This window comes from Anastrepha obliqua, chromosome 3, assembly GCF_027943255.1.
Source record: "Anastrepha obliqua isolate idAnaObli1 chromosome 3, idAnaObli1_1.0, whole genome shotgun sequence".
NCBI classification, from domain to species: domain Eukaryota; kingdom Metazoa; phylum Arthropoda; class Insecta; order Diptera; family Tephritidae; genus Anastrepha; species Anastrepha obliqua.
Window position 1 is genome coordinate 91,401,093 of NC_072894.1, and position 18,382 is coordinate 91,419,474.

At 34.3% G+C, this 18,382-nt stretch overlaps 2 protein-coding genes across 6 annotated transcripts; both read left to right on the forward strand.

Annotated features, from left to right (window-relative positions):
• Positions 1-155: 155 nt before the first annotated feature.
• Positions 156-2,491, forward strand: LOC129242500 (nedd8-conjugating enzyme UbcE2M). The gene is made up of 3 exons (XM_054879170.1): positions 156-650; positions 1,836-2,137; positions 2,228-2,491. Exons 1-3 carry the CDS (start codon positions 545-547, stop codon positions 2,366-2,368), a joined length of 549 nt encoding a protein of 182 aa, XP_054735145.1. The 5' UTR covers positions 156-544; the 3' UTR covers positions 2,369-2,491.
• A 675-nt stretch (positions 2,492-3,166) lies between these two features.
• LOC129240443 (uncharacterized) lies at positions 3,167-16,022 on the forward strand. 5 transcript variants are annotated; one of them, XM_054876230.1, is made up of 7 exons: positions 3,614-3,725; positions 3,806-4,014; positions 10,415-10,906; positions 14,168-14,237; positions 14,311-14,402; positions 14,562-14,658; positions 14,734-16,022. In XM_054876230.1, the coding sequence occupies exons 2-7, from the start codon at positions 3,970-3,972 to the stop codon at positions 15,549-15,551; spliced, it is 1,614 nt and encodes a 537-aa protein (XP_054732205.1). In that variant the 5' UTR covers positions 3,614-3,725; positions 3,806-3,969; the 3' UTR covers positions 15,552-16,022. The 5 variants fall into 5 exon arrangements, with proteins under 5 accessions (XP_054732208.1, XP_054732205.1, XP_054732204.1 ...); XM_054876233.1 differs by lacking the exons at positions 3,614-3,725; positions 3,806-4,014 and adding an exon at positions 3,167-3,374; XM_054876229.1 differs by having other exon boundaries at positions 3,638-4,014.
• The last annotated feature ends 2,360 nt before the right edge of the window (positions 16,023-18,382 follow it).

The following is an 18,382-nucleotide window of genomic DNA, read 5'->3' on the forward strand; positions in this document are numbered from 1 at the left end:
ATTCATTTGTATGTGTTTTGTATGTACTTTGCTAAAAATATGTAGTAATAATTTGTAAGGCAATGCTGTTACACCATTTATACTAACGACACGAATGCCCATATTAACCAATTGAACAAAATTATCGAAAGGTGGCAGCACTATTGGGGCACTTTTTTGGCATTTTAGTTGAAAGTCAAAGGTTTGGAGAAACTCAGAAAAGAACAAATTCGTGAAGAATAATTGGAAAAATATTTCGAGTGTTGTAGCATTGTAAATTTGAGTAAAAGTATACTAAAATAATAGTTAATATTTGGTTCGAAATAGTAGTGGCAAATTACACTAAAATATACGGATCAAAGCAGTCAACAACAACAAACTGTGCCAGCGCCCTGCATCCGACCCTTGACGATATCTTTGATTGCAATAGTAACCAGCTAATAAATTCTAGAAGCGGTAAAAAAGGATTGGTAGCAGGAATTGTGGCAGTGAAATAACCAAATACGACAACACTTAATATTTAAGAACAAAATACGGAAATAAGCGAAAGAGAAACAAGAACGTTATGATCAAATTGTTCTCACTGAAACAACAAAAAAAGGATGGCGAACAGTTGGCCCGAACCGGACAGCAAAAGAAAGCATCAGCTGCGCAGCTACGTATACAAAAAGGTAAACTTCAATATGAGGGAATTACTAGGAACAAATATTTGGACTTGTATGTAAAAAAACTTTTAGGTGTACATATCCATAGCTGCTCATAGTTTTAAATAGAGAGTTGAAATTGCAACAAAGCATATACATATGTAACAAGGTATATAATATAAAAACACGTTTGAAGAATTTCATAAATTTACTTAAATGCTTAATTGCAATATGTGACCATCTTCCCGAATTGGGAAGTGATTTGAAATATTTGTGAGCATGTCATAGAAGCTAAATTTTAGGATCTCCCACTTAATCTTTGCATGGTTAATAAAACACATTAACTTTCGTAGGTTGTATTCTCAACGACAAATTCATTGCCAAGAGTTTTCTTTTGTCTGGTCCAGTGCCGTTCTCTTTGTCTTTTGTCATATTCTGATCTCTTGATAACACGTCGTTAAATGCAACCACGAATACGATATTTTCGATTATGCTGCTACAACAACGATATTTTCATTAAATTATTCATTTTTACATTCGCACTATTAGATTAAACTTTCTTTGTATAAAATTGGTGCTACCTCCTCTCCAATATAAGTGCATATCGTTGATGTGTTAAAGGTAGCTTCGACTAGAGAATATCCACTTTCCAACATGAAGTCACCTTTCTTGAGAACCATGTATATTCTTTTTTACTCCTCTGCTTCCTATGTAAAGCTTATACTTCCAGTTGCGATTCTTCATTACATTAGCTGCCTATGAATTTATGATCAAACCTACATATTTTCTCATACTGGAAGAAAAATCGAGTGCCATGAATTTGTCTAAACGGGCAAAACCGAAATTATATTATAATTTGTCAGCATAGAGCAATCTTATTTAGTTTGCAATTTATCCCGCATCAAACCTGAGCACTTTTAGGGTGAACAAATTCCGAAATAACATTGTAATTTTCTTTCTCTAGTGGAGAGGTTTGGAGGGAAAGCGAAGGTCTCTAAACAATAAACTATCTCACCAAGGTACACAACTTACCCCAACTGCTATGGAAATATCTTCCGTCGTCTACATGACCATAGCCACTTTCGAAGCTGTATGAGGTATCCTTCAAAAAAATTGTTTGAGAGATCTTTCATTAAAGCGCGGCTATCCATTCTCACTTAATATGACATTGTTGTTAAATTTTTCTTGTTTTACTTTTATAATATATCTCAGATATCAACGAGTTAAACCTGCCGAAAACATGCGCCACTGAGTTTCCTGATCCAAATGACTTGCTCAACTTTAAGCTCACGATTTGTCCTGACGAAGGTTTTTATAAAAACGGACGTTTTGTGTTTAGTTTTCGCGTGGGGCCCAACTATCCACATGAACCACCAAAAGTTAAATGCGAAACACAAGTTTACCACCCAAACATCGATCTGGAGGGCAACGTCTGCTTAAATATACTGCGAGAAGACTGGAATCCAGTGTTGACCATCAGCTCTATTGTTTACGGATTACAATTTCTATTTTTGGTTCGTTAAATGCACATATCTTGAAATATGTACATGCATATTTAGATTTAAAAAATTGTATTTTACAACACATTTTGAAATACTTTTCAGGAGCCTAATCCCGAAGATCCATTGAATAAGGAAGCTGCCGACCAATTGCAATCAAATCGCGCGCTATTCGAACGCAACGTTTTAAGAGCGATGCAGGGCCATACCGTGGGTGATACCCAGTTTGAGGCATGTCTCAAGTGATATCGAGAATCAACTCTTTAATTTTAGGATTATCGTCTGCCTTTTCGACTTAATGTTACGTTTTGGTGGGCGTTTTTATATTAATTTAATTTCCAACATTCATTAAAGAAGGAAAGCAGCAAATTTATTTGATTTCATTCATTCCAGTTAAGGTATGGCTTACCACTAATCTAACACAATATATGTTGTTGTTGTTGTATAAACATTGCCCATAAATGTTTAGGGAATACTGTCACGCCAACAGTGCTTTCTTTATTTTATTTAATTGGCGCTTACACCCCTTACACCCCGAGCTCCTCCTACTATTTGTGGCGTGCGTCTTATTGTTGTTTCACAGAAGGAGGGACCTACAGTTTTAAGCTGATTCCGAATGGCAGATATTTTTTTATGAGGAGCTTTTTCATGGCAGAAATACACTCGGAGGGTTGCCATTGTCTGCCGAGTGGCCACCGCTATTAGAAAACTTGTTCTTCATTTTGCTGTTTCACGGAGATTCGGACCTACGTATTCTGAATTCCGAATCGTAGTCAAGCATCAACACATTCGGTTACGGCGGCCGCCATTCCCATGGCAGCCGGTTTTACGTTACCGGAATGACTGTGCAATCCTACGCAGAATTTACAAGTTCGACCCAAATTGGGGGACATCAGAATTCGTTTTAGAGGTATGGTTCCTTCGGCAAAGTTTCTTATTTTGATCCCTAGAATATGATTTTCACAGAGCAATGAGCGATTTTTAAATCGACCCGCCCTAATGTATGTATATGAACAGATGTGCATGCACACAAAATAAGCAGTGTTAAGTTGAGCGTGGGAACGTGTAAACGAGAAGTAAAGTGATTAAGAATTGGAATTATGATAAGTAAAGCAAGCAAGTTGTACTGCCACTAGTTGTGACTTTTAATTAGCAATTCAGTGATCGAACTCAGAGGAAATATAGAGTTTGGAGAAAAACGTAACAACATCGTTGTGAAGAGGACCCTGTAATCAAGGCGAGTTCATATAAGGTGAGTTCGGTAGAGCAGCGCAAAGATTCTCATGTACTTAGTTTTTCTACTGATTTGTTGGCCAATTTTCAATGAAAATTTATTCTTTGCAAATAAGGTAACTGCAAAGAAGCATGGTGTTTTGACTTTTCCAACCAGAATTCGCAATAAAAAAAAAAACCACAACGCATTTTTGTAGAGACATCACCTTATGTGAATTCGCCTTTCTTGCTATGCTAAAAAGAAACCTTTCCAATCAGCTGACTGACGGTAGTGCTAATTTAACTAAGCTTTGCCCTTATTTGAGAAAGAAAAAGCATAAATAAGAGGCAATAATAAGGAAAAGTGGTTGCAAGCTCAATATTAAATTTGGTAATTTAAAGCAGAGCAATAAATAATATACGCTGTAAAAAAAAAGCTGCAGGTATTATATTTGGTATTTAATTAAGCAGAAATCAGAACTGGGCAAACAAGTAGCAACGCTGAGTCGCAGTTGAGATTGAAGCAACGAAAGCAACCGCAACGAAAAGTGAGAAAAAGTGGAAGTCGAAGAAATTGAGAATTATCAAATATACTAGCAAAAAATTAATCAGTTTGCGATTTAAAACTGGTAAAAATGGTGTTGAAAGTGTATATTAGCGGCATGTCCGGTAACAAGGAGGTAAGAATATATTATCAAATTTTTGGTTTAACAGCGGCGATGGTTGTAGCTCGCGCATAAAGATAATGTGGTAGTATGCGGGTGTGGCTGGCTGCACTCGAGGGGAAAAGTATAATTGATGCTTAAATACAATAAATAAAATCTGTATAGCGGCTTTCTTGTTAACACTCAATGAAAATCCATGATAGTGAAGGGAAATCCATATGTTCAAGACACGAACTGCATTAAAACCTAGAGGCTTTTATTTAGTGCTGCAGTGGATGGGTCATGAAGTGGTGTTGAGTTTGGTGCTAACGTTGACTATTTGCCAACGACCGTCGAAGTGTTGGTTGTGGTTTGTCATCATTCAAATATATACGGTATTGTGAGCATCGCATTGAGTGGTGTGGAGAAGCCACCTGTTAAATGCTGATTGATCGTAAGGCCAAAGTCGATATGAAAAGATCGATTTATAAGTTTAATTAAATATATTCCATAAAAAGTATTATGTATAGGTAGTGTGTTCTGTTCTTTTTCTGCTAATGTGTTCTTTGCATGTACATAATGTATGGGTGGAAGTATGTGCCTTATATGTATGCTCATTCGTTATTTGACAAACACCATCAACCGCTATGAATCACTTTATGTCTACGTGCCTTCACCTCGAAATTGTTGAAAGTGTGGGTCAGTTTGTATTGGTCGCAGGTTTCAAAATATTTTTGTATGTACTTAAGAATTGCCCATCGTTTCCGACTTAACAAAAATGTTTGGTAAAACAAAAATTAAGCGGTGTTTTTTTTTAACAATAAAATATTCTACATGCATTTGGTATAAATCCAGGTCGTTCAGTAAAATGAACATCCGACTGTTGTGAAAATAAATTTAGACTGCAAGCATCTAGCTTATTACTATCTGCTTTCGAGTATTATATGTGCATAGTATATACAGGCTGCGCACGGTATTTTAGGACAACCTGAGAGTAAAAGTAATTAGCGTTTATTTTGAACAAAATTTAAGGAAACATACAATTTTTTTCATACGGAAAATGCAAGTTTTTTAAATTAATAAAAACATATTCAATTGTGTGTAGTTTTTATTTCATAATTAAGAGATAAATATTACAAATATAAAAAAATTGAAGGATTTTTTAAAACTTCAAATAGTAACAATAGGAGCAAAAAGAAATATTCATTCAAATTATCGAAGTTTGATCAATAACCACTGTGAACACCATGATTGTCAATGATTTTTTGTATTTGCTTACTTGGCATGCGGCCGCCGTAGTCGAATGGGTTGGTGCGTGATAACCATTCGGAATTCACAGAGAGAACGTTGGTTCGAATCTCGATGAAACACCAAAATTAAGAAAAACATTTTTCTAATAGCGGTCGACCCTTGGCAGGCAATGGCAAACCTCCGAGTGTATTTCTGCCATGAAAAAGCTCCTCATAAAACGGCTTGAAACTGTAAGTCCCTCCATTTGTGGAACAACATCAAGAAGCACACCACAAATAGGAGGAGAAACTCGGCCAAACACCCAAAAAGGATGTACGCGCCAATTATATATATATATATACACTTGGCATAGAATTGATAATCCTACAGCCGGTTTCTGTGGGAGTGGAATACCATAGTTCTTTAATTGTTGACGTGATAACGTCTTATAATTCGATGTAGCCTGCTGCACGCATAAAAAAATGCGTCGTTATCTTGCTCATGCGTCGTTACCTTGCTTGAACTGAACGTTATGTTATGTTGTGTTGTGTTTTGTTATATTTTTGTGTGTGTGTGTGTGTGCGTTATTATGTTTATATACATAACAATGATGTGTTTACATATATATATATATACAGTATTGGCCAAAACTAAAGCACCCCCCTAATGGCATTTCAAATAATGCTAAATCTCTCAATCAAACATCTTGAAATATGGCATATACATATGTCATGTGTTTCCTTGTTACTTAAGTATTTATAAAATATAATTGCAAATTTACAGCGTTTTGGTTATACTAAAAATAATTGAAATGTTCATATTATTTAAAAACTGAATGGTCAAAACTAAAGCACCCCACATTTTTTTTCTTATTACGGCTTTGTTTTGTTGTTTTTAAGTTAATTTCTCTTCCTAACGGTATTTAAAGCTGAGTCAAAGTTCGTTAGAATAATTTGTGCAAAACACGTGCGGATTTAGTAGGACAAAACATTTCATACGGGAAATCAGCAAATATGGCCAGAAATGCGTACTCAAATGAATTTAAAAATAAAATAATAAGTGATTGGCAAAGTGGTTTATCGCGACACAAAATTAGTGAGAAATATTCAATAAATAGAAGTGTAATATCGCGACTTATAAAAAAATTTGAACAAACGGGTTCTATTTCTGCAATCCATAGTGTCCTCCGAAAGACTACACGACAAGGCGACTCCACGATTAAAAGAAAAATTCAGAGTGATCCCACAGTCTCTTCTGAACAAATAAAAATTGATTTAAGTTTGCCGGTAAGTTCTAGAACGATCAGAAGACGAGCAGTGGAGGTCGGACTTTTCAGTCGACGACCTGCTAGAAAGCCATTTATTTCCGCCATATATTTTTTCGCGAGACTCGAGTTTGCGAAATTGCATATTAATTGGACAGTTCAAAATTGGAAAACTGTGTTATTCTCTGATGAATCCAAATATAATTTGAAACATTCAGATGGAATAAGGCGAGTAAGAAGGCGAAAGCAACAGCGACTAAATCCGATGTGTTGTATCGGAACTACCAAGTATGGTGGGGGGAACATTTTGGTCTGGGGTTGTTTCTCTGCCCACGGTATCGGGCCTATTAATCGAATAGAGGGAATTATGGACCGTTTCATGTACACAAACATCCTTAAAGATGTAATGCTACCACACGCTGAGGAGGAAATGCCAATGAGATGGAGGTTCCAACAGGATAATGATCCGAAGCATACCTCTAGGCACTGTAAAACGTGGTTACAGCAAAATGCTATAGAGGTCTTAGACTGGCCAGCACAATCTCCTGATCTCAATCCCATTGAGAATTTGTGGGAGATTGTAAATTCGAAAATTAATAGGGAAAATTGCAGCACAAAGGAAGATCTGTTTGAAGCGGTTGAAGAAGCCTGGTACAATATTTACATTATTAGTAGCCTAATATCTTCTATGCCAAAAAGATGTTTTGAAGTTATCAAAAATAATGGGTTTAGTACAAAATACTGAAGAATAAAAACAATTATTTTCGCTTTTAATGGGGGGGTGCTTTAGTTTTGTCCAGACAAGTTGTGAATAATATTAATATTTTTTAATTTAATTTTTAATATAAGAAATGTTGAAAATTTTTTGTTATGTTTATTAATGACCAAGATAATAAGAAGACACAAGGTGTAAAAGTAAGTAATATTCGATGTTGTTTTATTGAGTTATTTGACATTATTTGGAATGCCATTAGGGGGTGCTTTATTTTGGGCCAATACTGTATATTATAGTTATGTTTATATAAAAAAAATATAATAATGATGTTTATATATGTTATTATTATGTTTATGTACAAATAAATATAACAATAATATTTATATAATGGGTTATTTGTATATATAAATATAAAAATATAAATAATGATATATATGTATATACCGAATTTATAATTAGTGACGACGAGTTATTAATAATACCTGTTGTTTTAATGTTTTTATTATGAATTTATTATTATATATGAAGGAAAAAATGTATGGTAATATTTACCACATATCTTATAAGTTATGTAGTATACTAATATAATATATGCATACATACATATACTTTGGTGCAATTTTCATAGCCTAGGTATAGGCATATCAAAAAATTTTACTCCTTCATGTCGTTTTCTTTTGTCGAGTTCTATAAGAATCCGCCATTAAATTGCGTTGCCACGGAAACAGCAGTATTGCCACAATGTCGGACAAAAAATGTTAAACTAAACTATTAAATAAACTTATTACCATATATGTAACTTTAAAAAATTAGCAAATAAAAGTAAACAAAGCCGCTAACTTTAATAATTATTTTTCATAATGCAATACGATTTGAATTATCAAAAAAATGTTTAAAAATTTGAAACAAGCAAAGAGAAAAGCCAAAAATTACATTGCGATAAAATATAATATTTTAAACCCGTCGCAATTTATCATAGTGAATTTACACTGGACAGTTTTACAAAGACATTTGTTGTTACTAATAACTATATTCACAACTATCGCACTGTCTTCATCACTGCCTATGATTTTTCGAAGACAGTAAATTTGGCAAATTATTTGGGGTTTCGTTATAATTCGCAAAAGAAAAAAGCGTAAGAAATCCATTATAAGATTTTAGATTTGGCAAGTGTAATTAAAATATTATAATATATGCTTCACTTAAATGTAAACCCAAACAAATCAAAGTCAAAGCTACTAGTAATTTATGCGAAACGATACCAACGCTGGTCGCGTAAAAGTGAATTGTCTTTGACAACTAATATATTATGTACGTATTTTAATTGTCTTCTCTTGTGTAAACCCAAGGTAAGCTACGCAAATGCCGTTATTTGTACACGATTGTACTGGGAATTTTAAGCATCTTTAGTGAAATATTGTTTGATTAAGCTCAAGAGAATGTATAAGTTCTGACGTATTTAAGTTTTTTAATATTTCCTTAAAAATCTACTAAAAACTAGTTATGGCTATAAACTTATCTCAGAAACAGATAGGCAAAAAGTTTTCATTAAAGCTGAATAGTAAGTTTGATAATAAGCAAGTTCAAAACAGATGGAGCCGTGAAATATAACTATCGAGGAGAACGTCGCAAAACTACAAAACGACAAGAAGGTCCACGGATACGTATAGGTATAGGTAAAGAAGAAAGATGAATATTTAAAACCCTAAACTTAAAAGTAAGCAGCAGGACTCTGCAAAGGACATGTGCAGCCGGACTAACAAGTTATAGGACAGTCGCTAAAAAGTAATTTATTTCAGGAAAAAATCAATTAAATCGTTTTAATTTTCTCTAGAACAATCAATTGGTCAGTGAACCGCTGGACAACTGTGCTCTTTTCATATTTAACCAAACTTAGCGCTCAGATCCGCCATATTGTCGAGGTACAGTTAAGTATTGCGGAGGGGTATAATGATATGGGGATTTGGCATTGAACTCCTGCACTGAAAAAATAGCAAATATCCCTTAAAGTGTAAGTCTTCCCCATGAAGAGTGAAATATGCCACCTAGGCCTATGCCCTACTTAGGATAATAACGACCTGAAGCTCACTCGAAATGGCCAGCTTAGTCGCGGGTCCTTAAGGAGGATAGACAGAGGGTGTCAATATGGACAAAAATAAGTTAATTGAAACTGCAGAACAAGCCTGGTCAAGTATTCCTCCAGAAATCATTGACAACCATTTAGCTTATGCCTCTATTCTTCTATGGAGATTTGGTTATCTAATTTAAAATAATATATAGCATAACCATTATTTCAAAATTTAATAATTAGGGTATGTTCGCCGTACTCAAAAATGAAAGTAATATTGCGAATCTGATACTTTTTGATGCCTGTTGCTGATACGAAGCTGATTAGCTGCCGAAATATTTCATAAATTATTTTGTGCCGAACGTGTTGTTTGAAAATATGGAGTCTTAGGTCAATAACTTTATTTTATTTAACCTAATTTTTACGCTTAAACCTTTTTAATGCACTTGATTAGCTAGTGATGAGGATCATATTGTCAATATTTTATTGACTGGGCGCGTGACGTTTGGCATTGTTGCATAAATTTAATGGCGGAGCGTGATACCACCACATAATCGATTTCGGGTTCAATGTTAAGCTCCTTTGCTGCCGGAGACGATAGACGAGGGGTAAGTAGAGCTAGTTTGCTGGGGCGGCAGCCTTTGGTCTGGAAAAACCCGAGTTATTCCTGTACGTAAAATCGGCTGTCATAGGAATAATATAGTTTTTGTACTTCTACTTGACTTAGCAAGCGTGCAAAATTAAAGGTTCCTGAGAGGTACTCATATATACTCGTATTGTGATTGCAGAGCAGCCACACTATGCATGTAAAGTACTTTTAGAAAGGAACTCTCAAGGAAAAGTAAACATTTTTTACTGAACGGTGTTCCAACTTGATATGATACAGCTAACTATCAGTTCTCAAATTTAATGAGGCTTGTGGGTCGGGAAGATGACAAGAGTTTTGCTTTTGTGGCGAAGAGCGTATGGCAATACATGGTTGTTTGTTGCTGTATTCAAATAATGTACCATAGCCATTTGAACTATGCGCTAGGCAAATAAATGATAAGCAAAAAATCTTAACTTGCTGCGTACTTACCTTTGAAGAAGTTTCTAGGTCAATTGCATTTAAATGGGTTGAAAAAGCGTTTAATAAAGTTTTCTTGTTTTTCTTTAATAGGTAAAGAAACGCCAGCAACGTGTTTTGATGATCCTTGACAGCAAGAATATCAAGTATAACGTAGTGGACATCACAGAACCAGGAAAAGAAAGCGAAAAAGAGTTAATGCAGACAAAGTCCACTAGTAATGGGGCGACAGTTAGCGATCCCGAGCCACGGCACGCACTGCCACCGCAAATATTCAACGAAGAAGAATATTGCGGCGATTATGATGCGTTCGATTTGGCCAACGAAATAGATACGTTGGAGCAGTTCTTGAAGTTGGCTCCAGCCGATACAACATCTGTTTCCAGTGCACAGCTAGAGCTAAAGCAGGAAAACGGCGAAGTGAAAGCACCAGCATCAGCTGAAGATGATGAGAATAAAGAAAATAAAGAGACTGCCGAGGAAAAAAACGACGGTGAAGAAGGCGGTAAAGCGGCTGATGTCAGTGAAGCAGTTGCCGGCGCTGATGAGACCGCTAATGGCGAGGGCGAGAACAAGAATGCTGAGGTTTGAACTGCCAATTTGTATGCTAACTGCAAAAACGCTAAATAATGCTAACAACAAGCACATGTTTGTGCTCTGATACATACATATAGCAAACTAGCATTAAGAAAACTTTTTAGTTCATAACCGAAATTTTTACTTTTTTTAATTTTTTAATTTAGTGTTGTCCTAAAAATATTTCAATAATTTCTTCTAATTTAATATTTTCATACTGTGCGAGCAACAGCATTGCAAAGAAATTAAAAAAGCTAAAAGCAGTGCAAACTAACAACCAGCAGGCAAAACAACTTTTTTATTACGTATGCGTATTTATTACAATTTTAAGTTCATATTTTATCTTTCATTTCTCAATTTTTATGTTGGCAATTTGGCAAGCATTTGTACTTGGGTTCACAAAAGACATTCGATGTAAAATGTGGTTTATATAAATTTAAAAAAGAGCAGGAACTTTTTGTTTTTTTGAGCAAAGATATGAGTTTAAATTTTAACAGAATTAATTCAGTTGAAACATTCAGAATTGAATTAAGTCGAACATGGATTTGACAGAAAAATTGTATTTTTTTAAACTTGAGACATAAAAAAATAAACAAATTTTAAAGTTAAATCCCGATAATACCTAGTAATGAATTTTATCTTCGGGTTTTCAAAACTCTTGGCCGAGATAAATGAAATCGTAAAATACACACCAAGGTATAGAGATATTTCCAAGTAAATACTATACATCAACAACGTCTAAAAATACATTTTCGTTTTTTGTTTTTAATCCCAGAAAATATTTGATATCCGTTCACACATTCTATAAAAAGAAATATAATAAAGGGTTTTCGAATAAGAGGTGTTATTTTGATATTCAAAGAAAAATGCTATATTTTAATATAATTATCGGAGGTTTATTTCATTATAAAGAGGTCCCAAAAAAAAAGTCACAAGGTGTTAAATCACAAGATCTCGGTGGCCAATTGTGATCACCTCTTTGATAAATAACACGGTCCGGAAACTTTTCCCGTAAAACATCAATGGTTTCGTTCCTTGTGTGGCACGTAGCGCCGTCTTGTTGAAAATAAACGTTGTCCAGATCAATACCATCCTATTCCGACCATAAAAAAACGCTAATCAACCCTCGATAGCGATAGATAACACCTGTTATTGGAAAACCCTTTATTAGGGTGTGTTATGGCTATGTATGCACGAAAAAAATTTAATTCTTTAAAAGCAACAAATCTCAATCCCAATAGAGTTACCATATAATATTCCCTCAAAACTTGTCACAAAAAAACAACAACGCCTCGAATTAATTGTTGAAATTCCTTACTTTGAAATTGACGGTAGCAACAAAAGTATTCCCACTCTAAAATAATTTAAGTCACATATGTAAAAACATTGAGCATTATGGGATGATTCTTCATTCACATAATTCTTTCCCCACTCGTTCGGTTAAAACAAAATCTCAGTTAAGAGCAAATATAAAAGCCACAATAAGAAAGGATCAGTGAATATTAATATATGATATGAATGATTGAAACAAGAGTAAAAATACATTCTTATAATTCTAGAAGAAAAAAATGCTTATTTTATTTTTTTGTGTGCTATAATTTATTTACTTATAAATACATATATATCAATATATTTATTTGCATAATACAGATTTGGACTGAATTTTTAATAGCATGATTTAACTATTTCATAAAATCAAAGCAACCTTTTTGATTTTTATAAACACGATTTTCCAGTTAAATAATTACATATACGAGGTGTGTTATAAAAATAAGGTGAAGGTTTCAAATTTCGCGGGCTACGTACATACTTTGTTAGTACACTCGTATCGAAGATATTTTCACGGTTTTGGCAATATAGCATGTTTGTGTGTTCGGCGATTTTCTGCTATCGAAGAGTCGAATGTACGTAGCCCGCGAAATTTGAAACCTTCACCATATTTTTTGAACACACATCGTAAATACATACATATAGATTTATTGATTACATTAAATAGGTTGAGGTTTTTGCTCTATTTTCCATTCAGACTCCAAGTATCAACAACACTCCCCCATTGACCATAGGACCAGAGTTGCCAAAATATTGTAGAGAGTTTTAGAGAATTACTGATCCTCTGGTCCGCAACATTCCTCAATGAAGAGCACAGATATAACGGAGTTACAGAGTTGGAACTTGAAAGCGTTAGAAGAAAGTTGATGGGTTTTGAGTTGTATGAGCGAATCATGATTTTGGCAGCTCTATAATACGTTGGCGCCGCCGTAGCCGATGGGTTGGTGCGTCACTATCATTCGGAAGCGCGGCTCGAATCTGCGTGCATGAAACACCAAATGATAGAAAAAGTTGTTTCCACACTTTGTGTATCCTAAGACAACCTCCAAACACCAAATAAAGGGTGTAAGCGCGCGTCAATTATGTATATATAACTATATATATATGTATATATAAGACTGTTACAACTATATATGTATATATAGAGTTATGTATAATATATGTATATATTGTTGTAACAGTCTTAATAAACTCTGTCTAGGTGGTATTTCACTTGGTCCTTGTCATCAAACGGTAGGCCCGAGAAACGTGTCGTTTCGATTTGGACGGACCAGAGGAATAGGAGTGTTAGATGATTTGGTTTAGAGAGTTCTAATACAATTCTGTGTCAAACCGGTTTAAAAATAATTTAAAGGATTTAATAAATTTAATTTCCAAGAAAAATCACGCGTGACATAATTTGCTGGTTTTGTCCATTTAACTCCTTTAACAACCCCAGCCCGGCAATTTGAAAATACAATAACGTAAAATACATTCTTTTTGCGTAGGCATGTTTTATCACGAACGTTGGAAGCCTTTAAAATGCTAGTCTCGAAAAAAATATCAGTTGGGCGTTTCTAAATGATTTCGAATAACGCATATGTATGTACCTACTTGTTTATGCTGCTATTTTCTATAATTTTTATAGCCGTTTTTTTTTTTTCTTCTAAAAAATGTCGAAAGCATGCTCTTGCATTTATACGCCTCAATGTTTTCACATTATTGAAACTATAAATTTATAATAATTGAATAATTATAATCACTTGCTGTCTGGCGCTCAATGTGTATGTGTATCTATGTATATTTCACATGTGAATTTTTATGTGGATTTAAGAATCCATACTTTGTGTATGCTAAGTCGCGAGCACTGCAAGAATACTTAAATTCCGCCGCTTTGGAGCTTTAACCTTTTTTTTACAAAAAAAAAAAAATAATATTTAATTTGTTGTGGTCTAAGTACAGAAAGAACAAAAAGAAGATAAGCAGGATATCGAAACGGCTGCAAATGATTCAGTTGGGGAAAAGGATGAAGGTAAAGCAATATATATTTAAGTAATTGGCAGATTTGCTTCATTAACTATTATGCAATATAATATGATATAAAGGAGAGGCGAAGGAAAGCAATGATGAACAGCTTGAACAGAAAGCTTTGGATGGGGAGGCAAAACGGAAAGACAACGAAGAGGACTCAAGCGAGGTTTGTGCTTACAACTTATCTAATACCTTCAATGCTTTGCTAGTTGTTTTAAACGCGTTACTAGTTTCTATCACTAAATATCTACATATTTTCTTTACATTGAAATATTTGTCTCCTTGAACAATAAATCCGGACATAAAATTAATTGATTAAGGTTAGATGGAAGAAACAGTAGCAAAGGCTGTAGATGGAAAAGAGAAAAGTATAAATGCAGAACCGGAAAAGAAGGATGAAGCCGGAGTGGAAGAAATAAAAGGTAAAAAAGCAACAGTATTGAGAATAAAGAATTATTTAAACATGCACACATAATATTTCGATATTGTAATACTAGACAAGTTCAACGGAAAATCTGAAAACAAGTTAATCGAAGAAAGTGAGGACGCAGAGGTTGAAAATAATACAGAAATTAAAAAAGCCGGAGAAAACACGGAAACTGGAGAAACTGTGAATGAAGAGAATAATAAGGCAGAAAATGAAGTGGAAGAATCAAATACTTCAAAAGTAGGTATAGATGATAATGATCAAGAAGATGAAAATAACAAAGTGGAAGATGAGGAAGAAAATGTAAGTAAACATGAGGAAGAGACGAAACTGAATAGTCAGGAATCGGAAAACACGGTAGTTGCTGAACAAGGAGACTCGAGCAGAGATGAAAGTGGCACGCGAGATGAGCAAGAAAAAAACGAAGAAGTCGATGAAAGTAAAGCGGATAAAGAGAAGGAAGATGGCGATGAGAAAGAAAGTGAAGAAGTCGATGAAAGCAAAGCGGATAAAGAGAAGGAAGATGAAAATGAGGAAGAAAAGAAAGAAAGTGAAGAAGTCGATGAAAGTAAAGCGGATAAAGAGAAGGAAGATGAAAATGAGGAAGAAAAGAAAGAAAGTGAAGAAGTCGATGAAAGTAAAGCGGATAAAGAGAAGGAAGATGAAAATGAGGAAGAAAAGAAAGAAAGTGAAGAAGTCGAAGATAGTGAAAAGCATAGTCGAGTTGACCTTGAAAAGGATGAGAAATTAGAAAATCTAGAAGATACGCCAATGGCGAAAGAAGAGAAAATAAAGAGTGAAGAATCTGAAAAAGAAATTGAAGCGATTGACTTAACGGAAGGCAAAAAAAGCAATGAAAAGGATGCGGAACCAGTCAGCGAAGACTGAAAGAAAAACGAAACGGGTGAATAAGATGAAAATAAAGAATAGAACGAATAAGCAAAACGTAATCTTAATTTTATTCGTTATATTTATTCATTAAAAATATTCCTTCCTTGGTTACAGAATTTATAACAGTTTTTTTATTTTCTTAAATTATCTGGGTATACGGTTACACTCGCTGTGGCCTGTAGTAATTAATATAATTAGTCTCTTTATTTCACATCCAACAAATTATGTAGGGATGCATAGGTATTTGACCATTCGTCAGTTTGAGTTATTAACGTTCATTGGCAAAACGCATTGATTGACAGTCGGGTCTCAGCTTGAAGTTTCCGCTAACTCCAGAGTGGAAGAATTATTTCATTTATGCCTATGTTTTTTGTACTTATTACGATCATCATCACGGCAAATAGTCAATATTGAGTAAGAACGTAATTGTATTCATTTGTAATAAATATTAAACATATTCAATATTTACTTTCACTGTTTTGATTTTAAAATGTATAACTCACTATAATAAGTAATTCAAAAAGGATGATAGATTACCACGTTTGGCTAGCTGAAGCAAAATTGTAAGAATGACTGTTACGTCATGACGGATTTGACAGAGAGAGAGAGAGAGGCGAATGAAATGAAAACAAAATGTGTCAAGTGAGGGTAGTTATACGATCTTTCCTAATCGCTTTACACTGCGTAGAGCAAAAAGGAACTATCATTTCATAACAAATTGTGTTATCAAAATGTGTTATCCACTGTTACTTGCTTAACACTCTCCATCTAAAGTGCTATGATATCTCTTTGCCCTAGCTGTGATATGCCGTTTGTATAAGCATGAAAGAGGGTATGCACACCATACATCCATATTGGCTTTATAATGACGATTGTTCATTAATGGCTCGATATCTTCCGGCAGAGCAACTGATTTTAGACGACGTTCTCGAAATACGTAGGTCAGCGAACAGCGACCACTACAAAATTCATTGAAGGCGTTTTTGCGATGAGAAAAGAAAGGCTTGCTCGGCGCATAATAATTTTAATTCATCGATGCCTTCTTGTCTTGTTTGAAGACGTCGAAAATTTTGAAAAATAATCGTGCGAAAATCTACACGGTTTAATTTAAATTTTGCAGAAATGAGTTTTTAATACTAACCGTACCGCGCCCGGTCAAATGACCGGCTACCTAAATAATATAAAGGCGTGCAGCCTTATAATCTCTTGTTTCCTTTCTATTATATAATACAAAAAAATGAAAATGTATGATTTACTACTTTATTGTTATTTGAAAATATTAATTATGTATTAGAAAAAATTAAAAATTTGTTTTGAAAAATCAATTGGTTCATAGCCGCTCAAATAACCGGTTGCGGTCCATTACGTGTTTAATGAAAATTGTGTTTAAACTGTAATACTTTGTTTCATCCTTATGTAAGTAAATCCAAATCTTAGACGCCGACAATTGAATTGACGTGATATTGACAAGCTGCTAAATATCGTTGCCATGCTTCGATAAAAATTGTTTATCGCGGGAAAAAATCACGTAAATAAACATTATTATTGCCACCACTTAATATTAGAATGCATGCAAAAGCTACGAAAGATGGTGTTGGGTTATGATATTTGTATGGGATTTGACAAGTGTTTTTGCTGATATTTGCGCTTACACATGAGTTATAAACAACATTCATATGGCTCACACATCAAAACGTTCTAAGTGTATATGGTAAACTATGTATTAGGGTGGTCCAAAAAAAATTTGTATGCTGCCGCCCCCCAAAATAGTAAAGAATGAAAAATAAAAAGACCCGTATTTTTTTTTTTTTTAATCAGACCATATTTAATGGTGCCGCCGGGGCTTTGAAATATCCCATGTATTTTGCATGGGAAAAAAATACTTTTTCGTAGATTTCATGTAAAAACCTGGAAAATGAATATATTTTAACCGGATAACTCAGTTTCTCTTCATAATTGGTCAGGGAATAACAACCAATTATGAAATAATTAATTTTTTTGTATTAACTATTTTTTATAGAACCCCAAAAAGCCCCCATAAAACGAAAATCTAAGAAAAAATCGAAAAACAATATTTTATATTACTTTTATGAAAATAGTTAATACAAAAAAAATTAATTATTTCATAATTGGTTGTTATTCCCTGACCAATTATGAAGAGAAACTGAGTTATCCGGTTAAAATATATTCATTTTCCAGGTTTTTACATGAAATCTACGAAAAAGTATTTTTTTCCCATGCAAAATACATGGGATATTTCAAAGACCCGGCGGCACCATTAAATATGGTCTGATTAAAAAAAAAAAATACGGGTCTTTTTATTTTTCATTCTTTACCATTATGGGGGGCGGCAGCATAAAAATTTTAATATAAATTTTTCCCATGCATTTTTGGACCACCCTACTATGTATGTATGGCAAACTTTCTACTGGAAACTTCAGATACTGCCTGATCACACTTGAAGAGCCCAAGACCAGATATATAAATAGCAATCCTCATGTTAATAGTTCTCATTTTTCTGGCAATAGAAAATACGTGAAGTAGTTAACGTTATTAAGATGCGGAGGCAATGTGCTGAAGAACTTATTCCAAGTTTTTCAGATGGTCGCTAAAACTTTTACCCATAATGATTATGTCATCCAAATAGACTAAACACGTTTTCCAGTGGAGTCCCCGCAGCACATGTTCCATTTTGCTCTCAAAGGTTGCTGATTCGTTGCATCACAGAAAACTGCCACAACCCACTTCCTATGCCGAAGGCTATTTTCACCATCGCAATCCTCAAATTCCACCTGCCAGTAACCACTTTTTAATTCAAGGGTGGAAAA